The sequence below is a fragment of the Rhinoderma darwinii genome, chromosome 1 (assembly GCF_050947455.1).
Source record: "Rhinoderma darwinii isolate aRhiDar2 chromosome 1, aRhiDar2.hap1, whole genome shotgun sequence".
In the NCBI taxonomy this organism is placed as follows: Eukaryota; Metazoa; Chordata; class Amphibia; order Anura; family Rhinodermatidae; genus Rhinoderma; species Rhinoderma darwinii.
Genome location: NC_134687.1, coordinates 42731198 through 42752661, shown reverse-complemented (window position 1 = coordinate 42752661; position 21464 = coordinate 42731198). Strand labels below are relative to the sequence as shown.

Sequence of the window (21464 nt, the reverse complement as noted above, 5' to 3'; positions counted from 1 at the left end):
GCCACAGAAAATAAGCCCTAATACCGCTCAATCGACCAAAAAATTAAAATGTTGTGGCTCTCAGAATGTAGTGAAACCGAACAATTATTTTTCAACAAATAGTTTTTTCTTTGTAGAAGTAGTTATATAAATTTGGTAGCACCGTAATTGTATTGAGCTGCAGAATAAAGTGAAGTTGTCACTTTTACTGCACTGTGAAAGCTGCAAAAACAAAACGGAAAAAACAATTCCTGAATTAAGTTTTTTTTCCAATTGCACCACACAAATATTTTTTTACATTTCACAGTACATAATATAATACTTTAAATGGTGCCAATTGAAACTACAACCCCCCCCCCTCACAAATAATCCCTCACACCACTCTATTGACGGAAAAATAAAAAAGTTATAGCCCTTGGAAGGCGGGGAGTGAAAAACTAAAACGTAAAGATGAAAAATGTCTGGGTTTTTAAAGGGTTAAGGCCATGCCCCCTGGGAAAAGAAGGACAAATATCGCCCCCTGAAATATCAATAAAATGTACTAACGTTTTATATTTGTTTATGTGTTGCAGGAAAAAAACACTGCTTATCAACAACCTGTTTGCACTTATAGCAGCATTATTGATGTCATTAGCGGATCTAGCGGGGGTCCCGGAAATGGTCATTCTTGGCCGCTTTATAATGGGATTTCATGGAGGTATATTATTAGTCCTGTCATCTATTTTTATATTGTATTGTTATCAATAGGTGATTATCATAAACTGAAACGCATGGACACCTAGAGCTCTGTTCACAACACGCTTGTGGACTACGTTCCGCATATCCATAGTGGCCCATTCATCTGGCGTCTGCCAAATGCAAGAGTATTGCATTTGGTCATTTCTGACATATCACAAAATACCTAAAGTCTGTCTATACCTGCTGGGTCTCCTCCAGTGCACATACAGCACACAATATACAATCTTTCTTGTTCTGGCCCGGGGATCTAGAAAGGACCTTAGGACTGCCCGTTCTATAAGCATGTTGTTAGGGCACACTATGTGGTGTCCTAACAGCAACATGTGTCATAGTGACACAGTATAATGGACTATGCTAATACATAAAAAAATCAAGTTGTTAAAAAGTTATCCCTTCATGGGATGAAAGAAAAAGTAACAAACCAAATAATAAAGAAATGTCCAAAAAAAAAAAGGCATTATTTAGCATAAAATATATTTTATCGCCCATACATTACATAAAAGCAAAAAACGTACACTTATTAGGTATCTCCACAACCGTAATAACCTGTTGAATTAAAGGGTAACTAAACTTTCAAAAATCTTCTCGCATGTCATAGTGAGGTTTTGATCAGTGGAGTCTGAGCACTGAGACCCCCACCGATCGCTAAAACGAAGCCGCAGAAGCGCCCGAGTGAGCGCTGAGCCACTTCATTTCTAAATGACTTTTCTCAGAAAGACGAGCAATTGATGTGCGGGCTCAATAGAAATATACCAAAGATGATGGTATATATTTTGTCATAATGCAGGCAATATATATATATTTTTTTTCAGCTCCTAAAAAATTATTACTGTCCGATATGACTTGGTGTGTGATGACTACTATATTCTTTGGTTGGGCTCAATAGAAAATCTGTGAGCCTGTACACCAATTGTTCGGCTTTCCTAGAAAAGCCGGTTAGAAACGTAGCAGCTCAACGCCCACCTGAGCGCTTCTGCCGCTTTTTATTTTAGCGATCGGTGGAGGTCTCAGTTCTCTGACCCACGCCGATCAAAACTTCTGACATATCCCTATGATGTGTCAGAAGTTTTTTGAACATTTAGTTACCCTTTAATTTAATAGGTTATTTAGCATAAAATCATGAATGGAATAAAAAATAATCAAAAAAAATACAATTTCTCCCGCATAAAACAAGCCACATCAATGAATAAAAAAAAGAGTTATGGCTGCTGCTGTCTTAGCTTACTGACCACTTGGAGTTGGGACCTGCCGTTCTTTTATTGAGCCGTCATCTTAGGGTATGTTCACACGTGGGCGTCCGTAATGTCTGAAATTACGGGGATGTTTCAGCCTGAAAACATCCCCGTATTTTCAGCCGTACCGGCATGTGCAGGCGCTTGAATGCCGCATCAATTACGGGCGTAATTGGCGCTGCTATTCATTGGAGTCAATGAATAACGCCTCCAATTACGGCCAAAGAAGTGACAGGTCACTTCTTTGACGCGGGCGTCTATTTACGCGCCGTCATTTGACAGCGGTGCGCATATTACGCCTCGTGTGAACAGACAAACGTCTGCCCATTGCTTTCAATGCGCAGATGTTTGTCAGCGCTATTGAGGCGCTATTTTTGGACGTAATTCGGGGCAAAAACGCCCGAATTACGTCCGTAATTAGTGCGTGTGAACATACCCTAAGTCTAAAACTGACGAAAGCAGAGTGCTTTGACTTGATCAGAACGGAGCTTAGAAGAACACTCAGGAGCACATAGGAGCCGCTGCAGAACGAGATGTCAGTGCAGCTTACTGACGGATTTGGCTTAGAACGGTTTTCTACAGCTTCTATGTACTGTGATATTTAAATGCTGCAGAAGTCAACCAGTGTTATATATATATATATATATATATATATATATATATATATATAAGTCAATTACAAAAGTAACTTCAAATGTGTCCATAGTCTTTAAATAATGATATGCCTTATTGTTATATCACTTTGTTCCGAAACCGCACTTCGCAACTTCTCTTGTTCTATTGTTTGTCAAGTAGAATCCTTGAAATATTTCCAACTGTGCATAAAAAGAACCTTAATAGTCAACTTAACCTAAAGTACATACTTGGCTGTATGCTATTAATATGTGCGTGAAAAGATTCAAAAACCAAGTTTCTCAGACCTAGATATATTTGTGATGGTGTGGAGAGATATTTCATATTCTTACCATGCCTCCTCTAGGTGAATCTCGTAGATTGGATTGAATGATAACCATGATTATTATTATTAAAGCGCCATCAAGTTGGATTTACCTCCTGACAAGCAAATGGTGTGTTCCTCCAGAACTTCATTTTAGGTCAGGTGGTGCCAGCCCATATAATGCATTGCTGTCTGGCGACAAACATCAAAATGTAGCAGCATACTGCGGGCGCTATGATATATACAAACATTAAAACATTCGGGTAACTTTAACCCCTTAATGAGCAGGCCTGAAAAGACCTTATTGACCAGCTATATTTTTTTCATCAGCCAGAACTTTTTTATTTTTTCATTGATGTGGCTGTATGTTTTATGAGGGAGAATTTTATTTTTTACTGTGCTTTTAGGGGTACAAATGAATTATTGTGTAATGCATGTAATTTTTTTTGCGACGTGAATATACAAAAAAGTGTTTTTTTTGGTTTATTTTTATACCGTTCACATTTTGCACTAAATAACCTGTTAAATTCATTTTTTAGGTTATAACGGTCGTGTAGATACCTAATGTGTTTTGGTTTATTTTGTTTTTATGTAAAGTATGGGTAATAAAATATATTATCAAAATAATGCATTTTTTTGTCGACATTTCTTTATGATTGTTTTTTTGTTACATTTTAATTTATTAATCCCATAAATGAATAATTGTTTAACAACCTTATTTTAAACATATAATTTATCTTCATACTCTTGCATGCTAATTCATTGTACTGTGTCACTATAACACAGGACGCCTTTAGGGCAACACATAGTGTGCCCTAAACGCTGGCTAACAGAGCAGACAGCCCTGTGGTCCTTTCTAGGCCCCCAGGACTGACTGCATTGGGTTCACCATCTCCAATCGCGTCACCAGGTTTCTGGTGATGCGATTGTAGAGGGGTGTCCCCTTTGATTATGCTGAGGTCACGGATTGCGGGATCAAAAGGGTTAAACTACCTGGAACGGAGGTTCCTCTGATCCCAGCCATATTCAGGAGGCTTTTCTAAGTACAGGAGCTGTTAGTAATGGTTCTTACTTAGACCATGATCGCTCACTGGTGCGCTTATAAACCTTTTCTACAGCGTAGACTAGGGACCTGCACTGCCCGCCGTCAAAGGACAGTGGGTGGTTGGGAAGGGGTTAAATTGCATTACTGCTATATTTATTATACTTTAAATGTGAGGTTTTGTATGAGCCCACCTCCCACAACAAGGCAGCCTCATTCCGATTGGTCCTTAAACTAACATGAGACTCACCTCTCCCTAGATCTATCACTGCGGTGACATAAACTCCAGCATTGTGCTGTATATTCTAAGCAGAGATCTCGAAAACTGAGAGGAATTGATACAGAAAGTATAAGAGAAAATTATGTTATGAACAAAACTATACATAACAAGAAAGTGGATTTTGTACAAATATACTGTAAATCAAATACCTGTATCTTTGTACTTCTTACTATAGTATAAATTTAGACAAACATATTTACTAAAAAACAAGAAGTTAGACAAAATCTGAATGCAAGCTGCAAAGAACGCAAAGTGATGTGAATTTTGCCTATATATATATATATATATATATATAAAGATAATCTATATTCATTATCTCTATTAATCACCAACACTAGGGGTATGGTCCCATGTTAAGGCATCCACATGTGGCTAAAACCATGTTCACTTGCTGTGGACAATGGCCGCATAATTCAGCCAGGAAAAAATTGTGCAGCCATTGGCCACCGCAAGTGAGCGGGGTTTCTGCCGCATGCGGACACCGCAATGTGGGACCGTACCCTAATATTGGTAAATAACATAATAGAGAACCTTCATGAGCAAATCTTAATTGTTATTTCAGGTATAGCACTCAGCACGCTGCCAATGTATCTGAATGAAATATCACCAAAGAGAATCCGTGGGTCACTGGGTCAGGTCACTGCAATATTGATCTGTGTGGGAGTATTCACCGGGCAAGTCTTGAGTTTGCCAGAAATACTTGGGCGGGTAAGTAATATGTTATTATTATGACCTAAAAGTGGTTTGACTACACGTTTCTAAAATAATCACATATGGTCTATATATTACTGGGTGGGCTCTTCCAAGGCTCTCTGTCTTGAAGAAGGGTTAATAAAGCAAGAAATGACAAACATTAAGTTATCCTAATTGTATATTTATGCCTGGATACTTTGCTGAGAATATAATTAAACATACAGCAACATACTTTTAACTGGACTAAATAATTTATCTTATCTGAGAACTGGTCTGATCTTATAATATGCCGTCCTAGTTATAGGATATGTTCACTTTCGCAACCATTTATTTTTTTGCTCCAATGCACCAAAAAGGAAAAATGAAGCAACTTTGCCAATAGTCTTGACTAATAATTTCCTATCGTTTTGTATCTGCTGCTCTAATGCAGACCTAAGCATCTCCATGGTTACAGACTACAAACAAACTATGTAGTCTGATCCTACAGTGACACTGCCTTTCATCTGTCTCACACTTTTTGTTAACCTACCGAATGTAAGAGTAGGAGACAAGTGAGGTAGTATTTTGATGAGACTACACAAGTTTGTTAGAATGGAAAAAGATAGGAGCTGTAGACACAAAACGATAGGACATTTTTAATCAAAACTATTTGCAAAGTTGCTTGAGTTCTCATTTCAGATGCATTGCGGCAATGAAATACAATGGTTGCAAAGGTTTACATAGCCTTTAACCAGTTCATGACCAGGCTACTTTACCCCATTAATGACCAGCATCATGATGTAGAGCGTGGGCTGTTTTGGAGCAGAGGCAGGGCGGTACTACAGCAACTAGGATCAGTCTATAGACAGGAGGCGTTTCCTTCCACATGGGGGATCAGGTAGTGGAGAGTGGGTATGATTGAGACATAGACTGGGAGGTAGTGTATTACCCCAGATCAGCCTCCCTGAAGTGTATGGAAAGGAGGCATCCCCTTCCACATAAAGGGATGGATCATAGGTGGGCCACCCAGTTTTGTCAGACGTTGAATATATCCGCTAAAGTGGCGGACAGAAAAGGAGATTGACATCAAGTAATGTATTAAAGAGGATGCTGAGTCAGCCGTGAGTGCCATTACTGTTTGTCAGTTCACCCCTGATGATGCCGCTTTCATTGGTGAAACATGTTGGGAAGCTAATGGCATTGCATTTTTCATTACCTGAATTAAATAGTAACTGGGGAGTGTGTTGGCATCAAGATATCACGTATTGGAGGAAGGCAGGAGCGAGTTTGAGCTCAGCTTGTCTCCTGTCCTTAAATATTTGAGTGAAAGTTTCAGTCCATTGTACTATTAGGCGGAATTGCTGTGGAATTTCGCTGTGGACAGTCCGCAGTGAAACACTGCAGCAGCCGTTTTTTACATTTGTTTCTATACATTTTTAGGAAACTTAGTTCAGACATTGCGGAAAATAACTGTGCAGAATTTAGGCTGCGGTGCAGAATTTCCCTTCCGCAGCATGCTCATTATGTTGTGGAGAAGAAGCGGAATTTCATTGCAGATTTCATCCTTTGCAAAGCAAAAACTGAAATCTGTAGCAAGTCCGCTGTGATATCTGCAACATCTGAATTACCTGTCAAATATGCAAATGTTGGGGAAGATTTGTTGCTATTTGCCCCGAATCTGCACCAACATTTGCAGCGGAAAAATTCTGCCACGTCTGACATGGCCTTAAAGTCTTTCAAACAATAAATATATTGTTTACAATAATAAACTATTCAGCTGGTCTAGACTTACTGCTCCTTACCTTTGGTTCAATTTGGTCAAGAACTCAAATTTTTCATGAAACAAATTCAATACAATATCGCGACATATAGGCAAAACCCTCCACAGGCTGCAGCACACATCAAAACCACTGGGTGGCCACACAAGACATATATAGAATAGACATCCCGTGACAGAGTATCGTGAAATCATGTTTTTTTTTTTTTTTTTTTCCAAGCTGGTCATCTCGCGCCACACATCTCAGGATATGTTGAGATAAGAGGAAAATTAAGGAAGGAAATATCCCTATACAATGATCAGGAAGGCAGAGACTGTAATAAACTGGCTCTACCTTTTCTATGTGGAGTCTGGCTGTTTCTGACAGCGGCACTCCTCTCTAGCAGCAGCACAGTTTCAGTTCAGCCGCAGGCTCGCAGAGATGTTTTGAAAAATATCTGCAATGGCGTATGTGGAGCAGCCCGATGTCTAAAGATGTTGGGTAGTCCACAAGCAGTTAAGGTTCGCTATGTGCCGGGAAAAAAAATGCTTTGTTTGCATCAAACCAGAGTATTTCCATTAGTACAATTTTGCTTGTAATCAATGCAAAAAATTATCAACTACTTTCAAGCAATGTTCATTAACATTAACTTTAATATAGACAGGGAATTTTTTTTGGGAGTGGAGAAATACTCAGTAAGTATACTGGTCACGTTGTCCAATAGTAGATGCAGAACATAACAAATGAACCTCTAAGATTCCTTACTGTTAGTCATTAAGAGTTATTAACACCAGGCAAATGTGAAAACACATAACCATCAATCCGATATCAATCCCTACGCTGTCAAACATGTCCTAGATTGGTCCAGCTAATTGCTGATTGTTGCTTTTACCTAATCCACCAGTGCAACTGAGTACTTATTAATTGCTATTTTCATCATACCCAAAAGTGAACGATTCTTATATTCTTGCTACATGCTGGGGACTATCACTTAAAACCAATAAGCCGCTTCACTAACAACCTGCCCCATTAAATAATATGGTGCATCTACCAGTAAAGTGCTATAAAATTTAGCTGATATCAGTCTGAAGGTGGTCATGCACATTGGCTGACAGCAAAATCTCCTGACTCCCCCATAAACATGCAGGCTTGTATTATACAAGAAAATGTCAGGACGTGTAAGCTGTGAGGGTATGTTCACACGGCCGTTTTTCGGGCCGTTATTTCGCGCGGCTGTTTTGAAAAAATGGCCACGTAAAAGAAGTGCAGGACACTTCTTGAGACGTTTTTGGAGCTGTTTTTCATAGACTATGGAAAAAAGCTCCAAAAATGGCCGTGAAAATCGCGAGTTGCTTAAAAAAGTCTGAAAATCAGGAGCTGTTTTCCCTTAAAAACAGCTCCGTATTTTCAGACGTTTTTGACTCAGCGTGTGAACATACCCTTAGGGTATGTTCACACGTAGTGACCAAAAACTTCTGAAAATATGGAGCTGTTTTCAGGCGAAAACAGCTCCTGATTTTCAGACGTTTTTTTTAACATTTCGCGTTTTTCGCTGCGTTTTTCATGGCCGTTTTTGGAGCTGTTTTTCAATGGAGTCAATGAAAAAACGTCCCAAGAAGTGTCCTGCACTTCTTTTGACGAGCCGCCATTTTACGCGCCGTATTTTGACAGTGACGCGTAAAATAAAGGCTCGTGGGAACAGAACATCATAATTCCCATTGAAAGCAATGGGCAGATGTTTGTAGGCGTATTAGGGGCGTTTTATCAGGCGTAATTCGAGGCGTAAAACGGCCGAATTATGTCTGAAACCACTGCGTGTGAACATACCCTCATTGGGTGTCCAATTTGGACACCTTATCCCTATTTAGACACGGGAAGAGTGGTCTCTTTGAGTCCTGTAATGGTAAGGGTCTGTTCACACGCAGTAGCAAAATACGTCTGAAATTACAAAGCTGTTTTCAGGCGAAAACAGCTCCTGAATTTCAGACGTTTTTGCAAGTACTCGCGTTTTTCGCGCCATCTTTTACGGAAGTTATTGGAGCTGTTTTTCAATGGAGTCAATGAAAAACATGCACTTCTTTGACGCGGGCGTAATTTTACACGCCGTCTTTTGACAGCGATGCTTAAAATTACACCTCGTCTGAACAGAACATCGTAAAACCCATTGCAAGCAATGGGCAGATGTTTGCAGATGTAATGGAGCCGTCTTTTCAGGCGTAATTTGAGGCGTAAAACGCCCGAATTACGTCTGAAAATAGGCCGTGTGAACATACACTAACACTCATGATGGTAGAAATAGATGCCAGTGACATCATCACTGAGATTTCCTGCATAAGGCAGAGGATCTGGAAGAATGAACACCAAAGAGTTACCTTATATAATACCCCATCGTCGAAGAGCATATATATTACATGATCTACCATTAAACACTACCATCTAGGTCAGGGGTCTCAAGCACGTGGGCTGCGGGCCGCATGCGGCCCCTGGGGCTGTCATCTGCGGCCCGCGGGACACTGAGCCGCTAGTATAGGCTCTAGTCCGAGACTCTGGAATTCCCTGACATCGCTGTCCACATGTGAACAGCGATGTCTGGGGCTTCCCCAGAGCCGGGGTCCCGTGCAGAGCGCTAGTATAGGCTCTTCTCCGGGACTCGGTGGAATTCCCTGACATCCCTGTCCATTGATGGTCATTTTACTGTGAGTGGTGGGCTGATGCTCACTTTACTTGGGACTTATGGTCATTTTACTGTGAGTGGGGGGCTGATGGTCATTTTACTGGTGGGGGCTGATGCTCACTTTACTGGGGAGCTGCTGGTCATTTTACTGTGAGTGGGGGCTGATGGTCATTATACTGTGAGGGGGGGGGGCTGATGGTCACTTTACTCTGGGGGGGCTGATGGTCATTTTACTGTGAGTGGGGGGCTGATGGTCATTATACTGTGAGTGGGGGCTGATGGTCATTATACTGTGAGTGGGGGCTGATGGTCATAATACTGTGAGGGGGGGCTGATGGTCATTTTACTGGAGGGGGCTGATGGTAATTTTACTGTGAATGGAGGGCTCGATGGTCATTTTACTGTGAGTGGGGGGCTGATGGTCATTTTACTGTGAGTGGGGGGCTGGTGGTCATTATACTGTGAGTGACGGGCTGATGGTCACTTTACTGGAGGGGCTGATCGTAATTTTACTGTGAGTGGGGGGCTGATGGTAATTTTACTGTGAGTGGGGGGCTGATGGTCATTTTACTGCTGTGAGTGGTGGGCTGATGGTCACTTTACTGGGGGGCTGATGGTCACTATAAAGGGGTGCTGATGGACATTTTACGGGGGGGGGGGGGGCTGATGGTTATTTTACTGTGAGTGGTGGGCTGATGGTCACTTTACTGGGGGGGGGCTGATGGTCATTTTACTGTGACTGGGGGACTGATGGTCACTATACTGGAGGGGGCTGATGGTCATTTTACTGTGATTCGGGGGCTGATGGTCACTTTACTGGAGGGGGCTGATGGTCATTTTACTGTGAGTGGGGGGGCTTATGGTCATTAAACTGTGAGTGGGGGGCTCATGGTTATTTTACCGTAAGTGGGAGACTCATGGTCATTTTACTGTGAGTGGGGGGCTGATGGTCATTTTACTGTGAGTGGGGGCGGATGGTCATTACTGTGAGTGGGGGCTGATGGTCATTTTACTGGAGGGGGCTGATGGTCATTTTACTGTGAGTTGGGGGCTGATGGTCATTTTACTGTGAGTGGGGGGCTGATGATCATTTTACTGTGAGTGGGGGCTGATGGTCATTTTACTGCTGTGAGTGGTGGGCTGATGGCACTTTACTGGGGGGCTGATGGTCACTATAAAGGGGTGCTGATGGACACTTTACTGGGGGGGGGGCTGATGGTTATTTTACTGTGGGTGGTGGGCTGATGGTCACTTTACTGGGGGGGGGGGCTGATGGTCATTTTACTGTGACTGGGGGACTGATGTTCACTATACTGGAGGGGGCTGATGGTCATTTTACTGTGATTCGGGGGCTGATGGTCACTTTACTGGAGGGGGCTGATGGTCATTTTACTGTGAGTTGGGGGGCTTATGGTCATTAAACTGTGAGCGGGGGGCTTATGGTCATTAAACTGTGAGTGGGGGGCTGATGATTATTTTACTGTGAGTGGGGGGCTGATGGTCATACTGTGAGTGGCGGGCTGATGATTATTTTACTGTGAGTGGGGGGCTGATGGTCATACTGTGAGTGGCGGGCTGATGGTCACTTTACTGGAGGGACTGATGATAATTTTACTGTGAGTGGGGGGCTGATTGTCATTTTACTGTGAGTGGGGGGCTGATGGTCATTTTACTGTGAGTGGGAGGCTGATGGTCATTTTATTGCTGTGAGTGGTGGGCTGATGGTCATTTTACTGGAGGGGGCTGATGGTCATTTTACTGTGAGTTGGGGGCTGATGGTCATTTTACTGTGAGTGGGGGGGCTGATGGTCATTTTACTGTGAGTGGGGGGCTGATGATCATTTTACTGTGAGTGGGGGCTGATGGTCATTTTACTGCTGTGAGTGGTGGGCTGATGGCACTTTACTGGAGGGCTGATGGTCACTATAAAGGGGTGCTGATGGAGACTTTACTGGGGGGGGCTGATGGTTATTTTACTGTGGGTGGTGGGCTGATGGTCACTTTACTGGGGGGGGCTGATGGTCATTTTACTGTGACTGGGGGACTGATGTTCACTATACTGGAGGGGGCTGATGGTCATTTTACTGTGATTCGGGGGCTGATGGTCATTTTATTGCTGTGAGTGGTGGGCTGATGGTCACTTTACTGTGAGTGGGGGCTGATGGTCATTTTACTGCTGTGAGTGGTGGGCTGATGGTCATTTTACTGCTGTGAGTGGTGGGCTGATGGTCACTTTACTGGGGGGGGCTGATGGTCACTATACAGGGGGGCTGATGGTCACTATACAGGGGGGCTGATGGTCATTTTACTGGGGGGGGGGCTGATGGTCATTTTACTGTGAGTGGTGGGCTGATGGTCACTTTACTAGGGGGGGGGGGCTGATGGTAATTTTACTGTGAGTGGGGGGCTGATGGTCACTTTACTGGAGGGGGTTGATGGTCATTTTACTGTGAGTTGGGGGCTGATGGTCAATTTACTGGAGTGCGCTGATGGTCATTTTACTGTGACTGGGGGGCTTATGGTCATTTTACTGTGACTGGGGGGCTGATGGTCATTATGCTGTGAGTGGGGGCTGATGGTCATTTTACTGGAGGGGCTGATGGTCATTTTACTGTGAGTGGGGGGCTGATGGTAATTTTACTGTGAGTGGGGGCGGATGATCATTATACTGTGAGTGGAGGCTGATGATCATTATACTGTGAGTGGGGGCTGATGGTCATTATACTGTGAGTGGGGGGCTGATGATCATTTTACTGTGAGTGGGGCCTGATGGTCTTTGAGTGGTTTCTGCCTCTGATCTCCCATTGAAATTAATAGGAGGGAGAAAAATTTGCAGTGCTCGTTTGTTACTTTTTTTAATGCAGTTTTTGCATTAGCTTCAACGGCTTAAAAAAATTGTGGGCAAAAAACACAGCGAAAAAAAAAAAAGCGTCAAATAACGCTGTGAATTCAAAATATGCCTCAAAATTCCTCAAGGCATTTTGAGGCACATTTTTTTTCTGGCTTACAAAAAAACGCCTTGTGAACATACACTAAGAGTGTAGTGCTTGTTTTTAGCCATTTTTTTGTCGTTTTGTAAACATTTTTTGATAGGGGTGCCCTGAGGAATTTTTTTTTCCCAGGGGTGCCGCGAGCCTGAAAAGGTTGGGAAACTCTGCTATAAGGGATCTGTGATAACGCATCCCGCACGGGTGCATCTCGGACGTGAAAAATGTCAGTTTTTCATGTCCTAGGTTGCACACGCTCGTCTGAATGTAGCTTTAGTGTATGCACATAAGACTAGTAATACGACAGCTCTCTGCACTTTTAGGTAATTGTCTCTGCTTTCTGGTACAAATGCAGGAAGAAGCCACCAAAATAATGAGGAGAGCGCTCAGTAGTATCAGTGTTATGTGCAGAGTGACGGGCAGGGGACGGGCAGAGCAGAAGTCTGTGAGGTGCAACTTCAGACAACGGCTACAGAGCGAGAAGTGATGCCAAAGAGGATTCATTTTGTCAATACAGCTTTGTAATACGCAGCCATTTTGCTATTTTCTGTGGTGTTAAGAACCTATAGTGTACAGAGCTCCTTGAAACTTACATTTGAGGAATGAGAGTGAAAGAATTAATGGCCCTGGTATGTTACATAACTCTAGTAGAACCATTTTGGTAATAATAAAAATATTCCTGGAGTTTCACTTTAAATGTTAAAATAAAAAAATATATAATTAGATAAAAATATATGTATATATATATATATAAACCATAGAACAGAGAAACGGCACCAGGACTTCAGAGTAGATGAAACAGGGTGAATTTATTCACCTCAAGTGAGCGACGCCATTTGCCTTTGGACTGATATATATAAATATATATATATATATATGTGTATGTATATATATATATATATATATATATATATATATATCCAAAAAAGATAACGTGAAGCAGCACACAAATAAAGTGAATTTATTCATACAACATGGGACCACAAGGTGTCACCTCCTCTATGAAGTCATTTTCAAGGGGCTCCAATCAAGCGCTGTCCACAGGGTATGGCATGGCGTTGCATAATGGAGTGATAGCCTTCCTTATTCAAAATCCCTTTTACCTTGTACAAATCTCCCACTTTACTAGCAGCAAATCAACCCCAGACCATCACATTACCTCCACCATGCTTGACAGATGGCGTCAGGCACTCTTCCAGCATCTTTTCAGTTGTTCTGCGTCTCACAAATGTTCTTCTGTGTGATCCAAACACCTCAAACTTCGATTCGTCTGTCCATAACACTTTTTTCCAATCTTCCTCTGTCCAATGTCTGTGTGCTTTTGCCCAAATTAATCTTTTCCTTTTATTAGCCAGTCTCAGATATGGCTTTTTCTTTGCCACTCTGCCCTGAAGGCCAGCATCCCGGAGTCGCCTCTTCACTGTAGACGTTGACACTGGCGTTTTGCCGGTACTATTTAATGAAGCTGCCCGTTGAGGACCTGTGAGGCGTCTATTTCTCAAACTAGAGACTCTAATGTACTTGTCTTGTTGCTCAGTTGTGCAGCGGGGCCTCCCACTTCTCTCTCTACTCTGGTTAGAGCCTGTGTGTGCTGTCCTCTGAAGGGAGTAGTACACACCGTTGTAGGAAATCTTCAGTTTCTTGGCAATTTCTCACATGGAATAGCCTTCATTTCTAAGAACAAGAATAGACTGTCGAGTTTCACATGAAAGCTCTCTTTTTCTAGCCATTTTGAGAGTTTAATTGAACCCACAAATGTACAAATGTAATGCTCCAGATTCTCAACTAGCTCAAAGGAAGGTCAGTTTTATAGCTCCTCTAAACAGCAAAACTGTTTACAGCGGTGCTAACATAATTGCACAAGGGTTTTCAAGTGTTTTCTAATCATCCATTAGCCTTCTAACACAGTTAGCAAACACAATGTACCATTAGAACACTGGAGTGATGGTTGCTGGAAATGGGCCTCTATACACCTATGTAGATATTGCATTAAAAAACAGACGTTTGCAGCTAGAATAGTCATTTAGCACATTAACATAATGTATAGAGTGTATTTCTGATTAATTTAATGTTATCTTCATTGAAAAAAACTGTGCTTTTCTTTCAAAAATAAGGAAATTTCTAAGTGACCCTAAACTTTTGAACGGTAGTATATATATATATATATATATATATATATATATATATATATATATGTATATGTATATACACATAGTTTGTGTGGGTAGAAAAAAAAAGAAACATGTTCCATGTAGTAGAGGCACTCAGTTTGCCCCAATGTATGACAGCAAAAGGGTTAAATTGGCCCGTCTGTTTGACAATCCACAGTTTGTAAACATGTTTCCCTCTGTGATGAGGGTCTGAAGCTGATGGGGACATAATAGAGTAATCTAGGAAATGACAGATCCAGATATGTGTTTGTCAGCTACACAGAATAGAGTGGGAGAGATTTGTCAAACTATGTGAAAGGTTAATTCATCCATTCTGACAATAATTTTTTAGAGTGGAATATGTCACCCTCGCATCTCATTACAATGTGCCATAATTCACTTCATGTCAGTGACTTGAGTGGCGCGTTCTAGCTGAGACATGAAATCAAACAATTTAACAAATAAAAAAATGCTAATACAGTGAGATCTAGCCACCCCCAGGCAGTAAATACATCCACAACAAAGGCTGGTGACAGGCCGCTGTTTTTTTGTAACTACTGATAGTATAGAGTGTAAATCATATCTAAGTAGTTTATGGATGGTAAAAAAAGGAAAGCGTGCGGGGGGGGGGGGGGGGGGGCTCATAACAAAAAATCTAAATTAATAGCCTTCCTTGTGCTGGTCCAGGGGAATAGATATAGGGGGTAAAGAGGTAGCAGTCACAACCGGGCCTACAAAGGCCCCTCCGCCAGATAAGAAGACACCAGTATTATAAATGGCGCATGGTATCTTGGGGCCTGTTACATATTTAGCATTGGGACTCAGGTGATTAAAGTTACACCTCTGTGCTAGTTCCTGCCACCGTCACGTATAGCATTAATCTCAGGCTAGTTTCCTCCTTTTGTTTGCTACGCTTGCCTCTGGAGTAGGGGAGTGCTGTAGTTGTTACTGGTAAACATCTGAGCTGGGGCCTCCCATTTCCATAGGCCCCATAGCAGCTATATTGTTTACATAGTTGCCAACATGTCAAGATTTTTCAGCGACACTTTGGTTATGGAGACAGATTGGGGCACAGCATATGCGGTGGGTGTGTTTTATGGGCTTGGCTAATCTGGTCGGTGTGGCTAATGGGCCGTGGATTTCTTAACAAAATTTCTGTGTACAAATAAACGAACAAAAAGTTCTGCACTAGTTTCGCTGACAACTACTATGGTGGCCAGTATCTCTCTCTGGTTATCTGGTTGTTTACAGGCAGGTGATGTCTCACTTTATCGCTATGGTCTGGGAAAAGTTTGTGACATCCTCTATGGGAGCTTAGTGGCGGCCAAATTAGCTGTCACTCAACTTTCCAAAAAACTGATATAACTGGGCAAAGGTTGAAAAGAACTTGAAAGAAGTTTTCATCTTAAGTTCTTATAATTAAAGTCATATCTTCCATAAATATAACCCATCTTTACCTGCAACTCGGCTGCTACAATTTCCCTATACTGTAGGCCGGAAATACAGGTTTGATAGAATACGGCCAAGGATAAAAAAAGTAATAAATAGGAAGAAATACGAATTACTAGTTATGACTTGAACGACAGATCCCATCTGTGAGGAGACACATAATTCACAGCATTTCTCACAATTACCACACAGCAAGAAGGACACTGCTTGGAGGCGGTAAATAAGTCAATATCGTTAAATTTACTCGTCGGTATATCGCGGGGACTTTCGCACCTCCATATTGTCCTCTGCTGTTTCCTTTCAGGCGGCAGACTGTACACCGGTAAACGCAGCGGTCTATTTTAACGTAGGTTATGCCCCACCCCCGAGCGGCTGTTACGCTGTAAGACTTGTCACTCTAGTCTGCCCTAGAAACTATATAGCTTATAAAAGCTGCAGTAGTCACATGTGATGAAACGTCAACCCAGGAGGCCAGCCTGGACGTAGAACAGAGGGATGTCTCGCCATGACTACGAACAACGGGGTAAGTATAAGCTTTAATTTTGTTTAGTTGCGATTTATGCGGCAGAATCACATCTTTTCCACCGCAAAAATGGCAACATTTGCTATTTATTGCAGGTTTTACCACCCCATTGAATTCAATGGGGAAAACCCGCAGCAAAAAAGCAGCGATTTCGAAGCTTAAATTGACATGCTGCAGATTAAAAAACTGCACCGCAGTTAAATTTATGAATGTTTTTTTCTGCAGATTTTTTCTGCAGCGTATGGATACGAATTGTTCAAAACACTCTGCTGCTACTGGATTACGCTGCGGATTTTCCAAAATGAAATTTGTTGCGGAAAATCCACAGTGTTTACTCTACGTGTGGACATACCCTTACATGTCTGTTTGCCTGCACAAGTCTAAAAATCCTCCGCTCAATTAGAGTATCCAATAGCCATTAACCAGTCTATGGTACAGTGTTTAATTTGTCTTTTTTCTATTGCTTCAAATTGTTACAGTTTCACCCATCATCCCTTATTAACGGTCAATGAGATCATCTTGCTCACCCATTATGTCCTGTACGAAACACTCAGCGATATCTGTTTGATGAACACTTTACATAAAAAGTTCTACTGGTCTGGTCATAATAAATTGGCCAATAAGTATATACCAATTATCATGTATTTAATGAGTAGTGAAATGTATAGTGTCAAGTGTGACATTTCCTGAAATAATAAAGACTAGTCTCATATTGTGCTTAGGCTATCCCTGCTGTTCCAATAATTACATCAAGTATTTCTTGTATATTTTTTCAATATGAACATTTCTGAGGAATGTATTACCATTGCTTCTGCTTGACTCCGTAATGAAGAAGATCAAAGATGAAAGAAAATAGCCTATGCAGATCTACGCCACGCACAGGGAGATGTATATGTTTAACATCATTTCATGTTATCCCGAGCAAGATTCATCATTAGGCAGAGAAAACCAGTATGTTATGTTGACATAGGCTGAGAGGCATTCAAATCAGAAATACCTGTAGATTTGTATTTTTCGGAAATGGAAATGAATAAAAAAAATGGGAATATATAATATATACACAGTGATTGATGGATAGCTGCTATATAGGCATACACAGAAGCCCGATAATTACTGTGAGATGGGGGCAGGGAGAGGCAGGGTAGCGCTATCCTCTTGAATACACTGGACTCAGAATTATAAATTCTGTATCTTCTTTGATCACTCCTATTAGCCAAACGGCACAATCATATTTTTTGGGCTAATAGGAGAATGGACCTCTCCCTGTAATTTTCTGTTTTTTAAAAGCCATAACAAGGATACTTTTATATAGTCATCTATATAAGACAAATAGCGTCAATGTAGAGTAAGTGCCTTTGTAATAAACTATTTTGCTTTGGATGTAATCTCTGGTTTGAGAGCTGGTCTTAGATCTATTACTTATCTGATTAATTATAGTTGACAAAAGCTAGAAAATCCTATCAAATATTGTTGAAGGACAGAGCAGAAACAATTAGATAATTGAAGACTACATAAGTAGGCACAGCACTTAGAGCAAACTTTGCATAAATCAATTGTATAAGCGAATATAAGAAACTTTGTTAGGCCTCATAAGCACAACCGTTGTTTCGTCAGTGTGGTATCCGTTTTTTTTAACAGATAGCACACTGACCCATTTATTTCTACGGCTCTATGCACAAGACTGTGCTTTTCATGAACCGCAGAACTCAGAGCAGGTCCTATTCCTGTCTATGCTCGCGGCTCAGTCTCACCTATTCAAGTGCATGGCAACGTGAAAACCACGGACGCTACACAAATGCCATCTGTGTCCTGTCCGTGGTTCGCAGATCCGTTGTTTACAGACCACAAAATACAAACGGTCATGTTCATATAGCCTAATATATCTTATTTTTAAATAAGGCCTTTTTTTCTCTACTTATCAGACTACTTCACCGCCCCCCTCCCTCCTAAACTGTTCACTCACTCTGAATTTACTTGTTTTCCGTCTTGTCTTAGACAAGACATGCTCTCAGCTCATTGAGGATTATGTTACAGCTGCCCATAGAAGTCTATAGAGAGGGGGAACAGAAGCTGAGTGATAGAGAGGAGAAAGACGTAGACAGATATGCTGCAGATGCTCATAATAAGATTTATATCTAACCCTAGTGCTGGATTCTCAGCTACCCTGCTCATTACTGCTGTATATTGTCCTCCATGCTGCTGCAGCGTCTATATATATGGCATACTTTCAGTACTCTATGTGCACCTCAAATAATCTATTTGTGATAGATAGAGGTTGGTTAGCAGATCTCCTCTCTGTGTGCAGTGTATAGAAGACATGACAGCAGTTAGGCTCTGCCTATTAGCTCAGAGAGAACTGAGAATTAGAGATAAAGCCTGCAGAGGGGAAAACGGCTAAATAATGCAGAATACAAGTCATATAATGGACAGAAAAATTGTTAGTCCTCATGTGCACGCATATGACCGGTTATTCTGAAAAGTCATTTAAAAGTGTAGGTATGCGTTAATAATATGTGTTGGATACTGAAGAAAGCCAAATATTAGCCAACAAAATCAACATTCCTTTGTTCACACATCTGGTATTCTTTGCAGAAGAGATACAGTGTGTGTGGGGGGGGGGGGGGGATTTATTAATATCACCAAACCATATGCCAGTTTCCTCTCCAGTGCAGCATGGAGCCAGCTAAAGAAAATGGGACTTCAGAAATTTGGATTTTGGAATACCAGAATGCTGGCGTAAATTCATTGATAAATCTGCCTACTTGATCCTAAAATTACAGCTTTTGACTTTACTAAGGTCAACACAGTGTAATGATTCCCTACCGATCCCCGGATCTTCTGCGCTACTATTGTACTGAACTAAGATCACCATAGAGTTGTATTATCACTTTTCAAAGACATAATAAAAAGCCATGATCCTATTCTATCCTTTAAGTCATGTACAGGTAGACTAATTCTAGATGTGAATTTTGCTTTATTGATTGCTATACTATTGATATTTTTATATCATTAAATTATTGTAGAAAATTACTGAGTTATAAATTTGGAAAACTTATGTAGTATAGTGACTTGCTGCAGAATCAGTATAGTGATAAGTAATTACTTTCAGCAGTGGAAGAACTATTCAAGTCAAGGAAAAGTATTATTCTCGGCTCCATTTCTTGTCATTCGTCTTCTGCCTATATATTGAACACCTAATAAGCAGAGCAGGACTGATGCATTTGGAAATAGAACAGAGAATTATAGGTTAAGTAATCTATAATCTCACATACTGTATAATGATGACAGCACAGTGACTGCCGAAAGAACTGAAAAAACTCATCATGAAGGTCATAACAGAGAAAACACATATTGCTAAAACTAAACAGAAGTGAAGACTGAGATTATTTCAAATAGGCTGACCAATAAAATAGTATTTTATAATGAATAAATATAAACTGCAATGGATTTCATATTCCTCTGCTTATGGTGCGAAAATAGGTGTTGCTGTGCAAATCAGTAGCCGTGGCGATAATGAAAAAAAAAAATAACAGGTCTATAGAAAGTAATATGACATAAAAATGAAAAATGATAGCTTTCGCCAATAAAATACTCTTGGTTAGTGTATACGTAATAGCAATACTTTTGACTATTGAAAATGCAGGTGAAAAGACTTGTACAGGAAGCACAGCCATTTTTTTTTTTTTAAGAACATGTAGTCAGTCCCTTGCATGGACTACTGTTAAATGTTATAATTCTTCATTTGGTGTATAATTCTTCTGATTGTGAGATGATAGTAGGCACTGTTTTTCCTTCTTTGTTTCCTATGACATACTTTTAGTACTCTGTGCACTTCATATAATCTTTTTCATCAATGTCCTTCCTTCTTTTGTATATATTCCATTCTATTTGTTATGTCTATGACTAGATTATTCTCACAGCTCTTCTCCTGGTATACTTCTCAACCTCCACCCCTTTGTACCCCAAGCGCTGTACATAACATTATTTACTTCTTGCATAGCCTCACTTGTCTTTCATGCTGCATCAGCTAATCCTAGTGCAGCTGAAGAAGGGTCTGTTACAGTACCCCTCACACTTGGTCCCTGAAGTTTAGCATGAAAGCTGTCATATAGGCAGAGGCGTAGCTAGCAGGGTGCAGGTGGCCCCGGGCCCACTGAGATGGTGGGGCCCAGCCGCCCAGGGACGGGCTGAGCAGCAGGGGCATGTCTCTGTGTCAACTATATAAGCGTCCTCAGAAAGAAGATACAGTTGAATACAATGCTGTCAGCTCCCTGCTTCAGCATTCACTATGTAACGCTGGCCGTGAGAAGCTTGGCACCGTGATGCAGTGACGTCATCGCGCCTCTGATTTCAGCCACTCATAGCACATACTGGAGGAGCAGAGGAATCTCCGTGGGAACAGGGATGGGTGAGTAATATTTTTTTTTATTAGGCACTGTGGGGGCAGCTATAAGGGCAATATACTGGATATGGGGGCAGTTATAGGGGCATTATACTGTATGGGAGCAGCTATAGGGGCATTACACTGTAATGGAGCAGCTATGGGGGCATTATACTGTGTGGGGGCAGCTATAGGGGCATTATACTGTGTGGGGGCAGCTTTGGGGGCATTATACTGTATAGGGGCAGCTATAGAGGCATTATTCTGTGTGGGGGCAGATGTGGGGACCACTATAGGGGCATTATACTGTATTGGGGCAGATATGGGGGCATTATACTGTGTGGGGGCATTATGGAGTAATATACTGTGTGTCGGGTAGTTATAGGAACAAAATACTCTGTGGGGGACACTATAGGGCCATTATACTGTGTGTGGGGTAGCTATTGGGGTATTATACTGTGTGTGGACACTATAGGGCCATTATACTATGTGGGGAGGTACTATAGGGGCATTATACTGTGTGGGGAGTCACTATATGGGCATTATACTGTGCAGGGCAGCTATGACGGCATTATACTGTAGGGGCAGCTAAAGGGGCATTATACTGTGTGGGGGCAGCTATAGGGACATTATCCTGTGTGGGGGAAGCTATATGGGCATTAT

General features: G+C 41.4%; 1 protein-coding gene across 1 annotated transcript in view; it reads left to right on the top strand.

The window, feature by feature from the left end:
• The window catches only part of SLC2A9 (solute carrier family 2 member 9), a 311872-nt gene that overhangs the window by 42307 nt on the left and 248101 nt on the right, over nucleotides 1-21464 (top strand). Inside the window, exons 5-6 of the mRNA XM_075849107.1 lie at nucleotides 552-676; nucleotides 4771-4916. Of these exons, the coding sequence (XP_075705222.1) occupies nucleotides 552-676; nucleotides 4771-4916 (271 nt within the window). The remainder of the gene's footprint in view (nucleotides 1-551; nucleotides 677-4770; nucleotides 4917-21464) is intronic.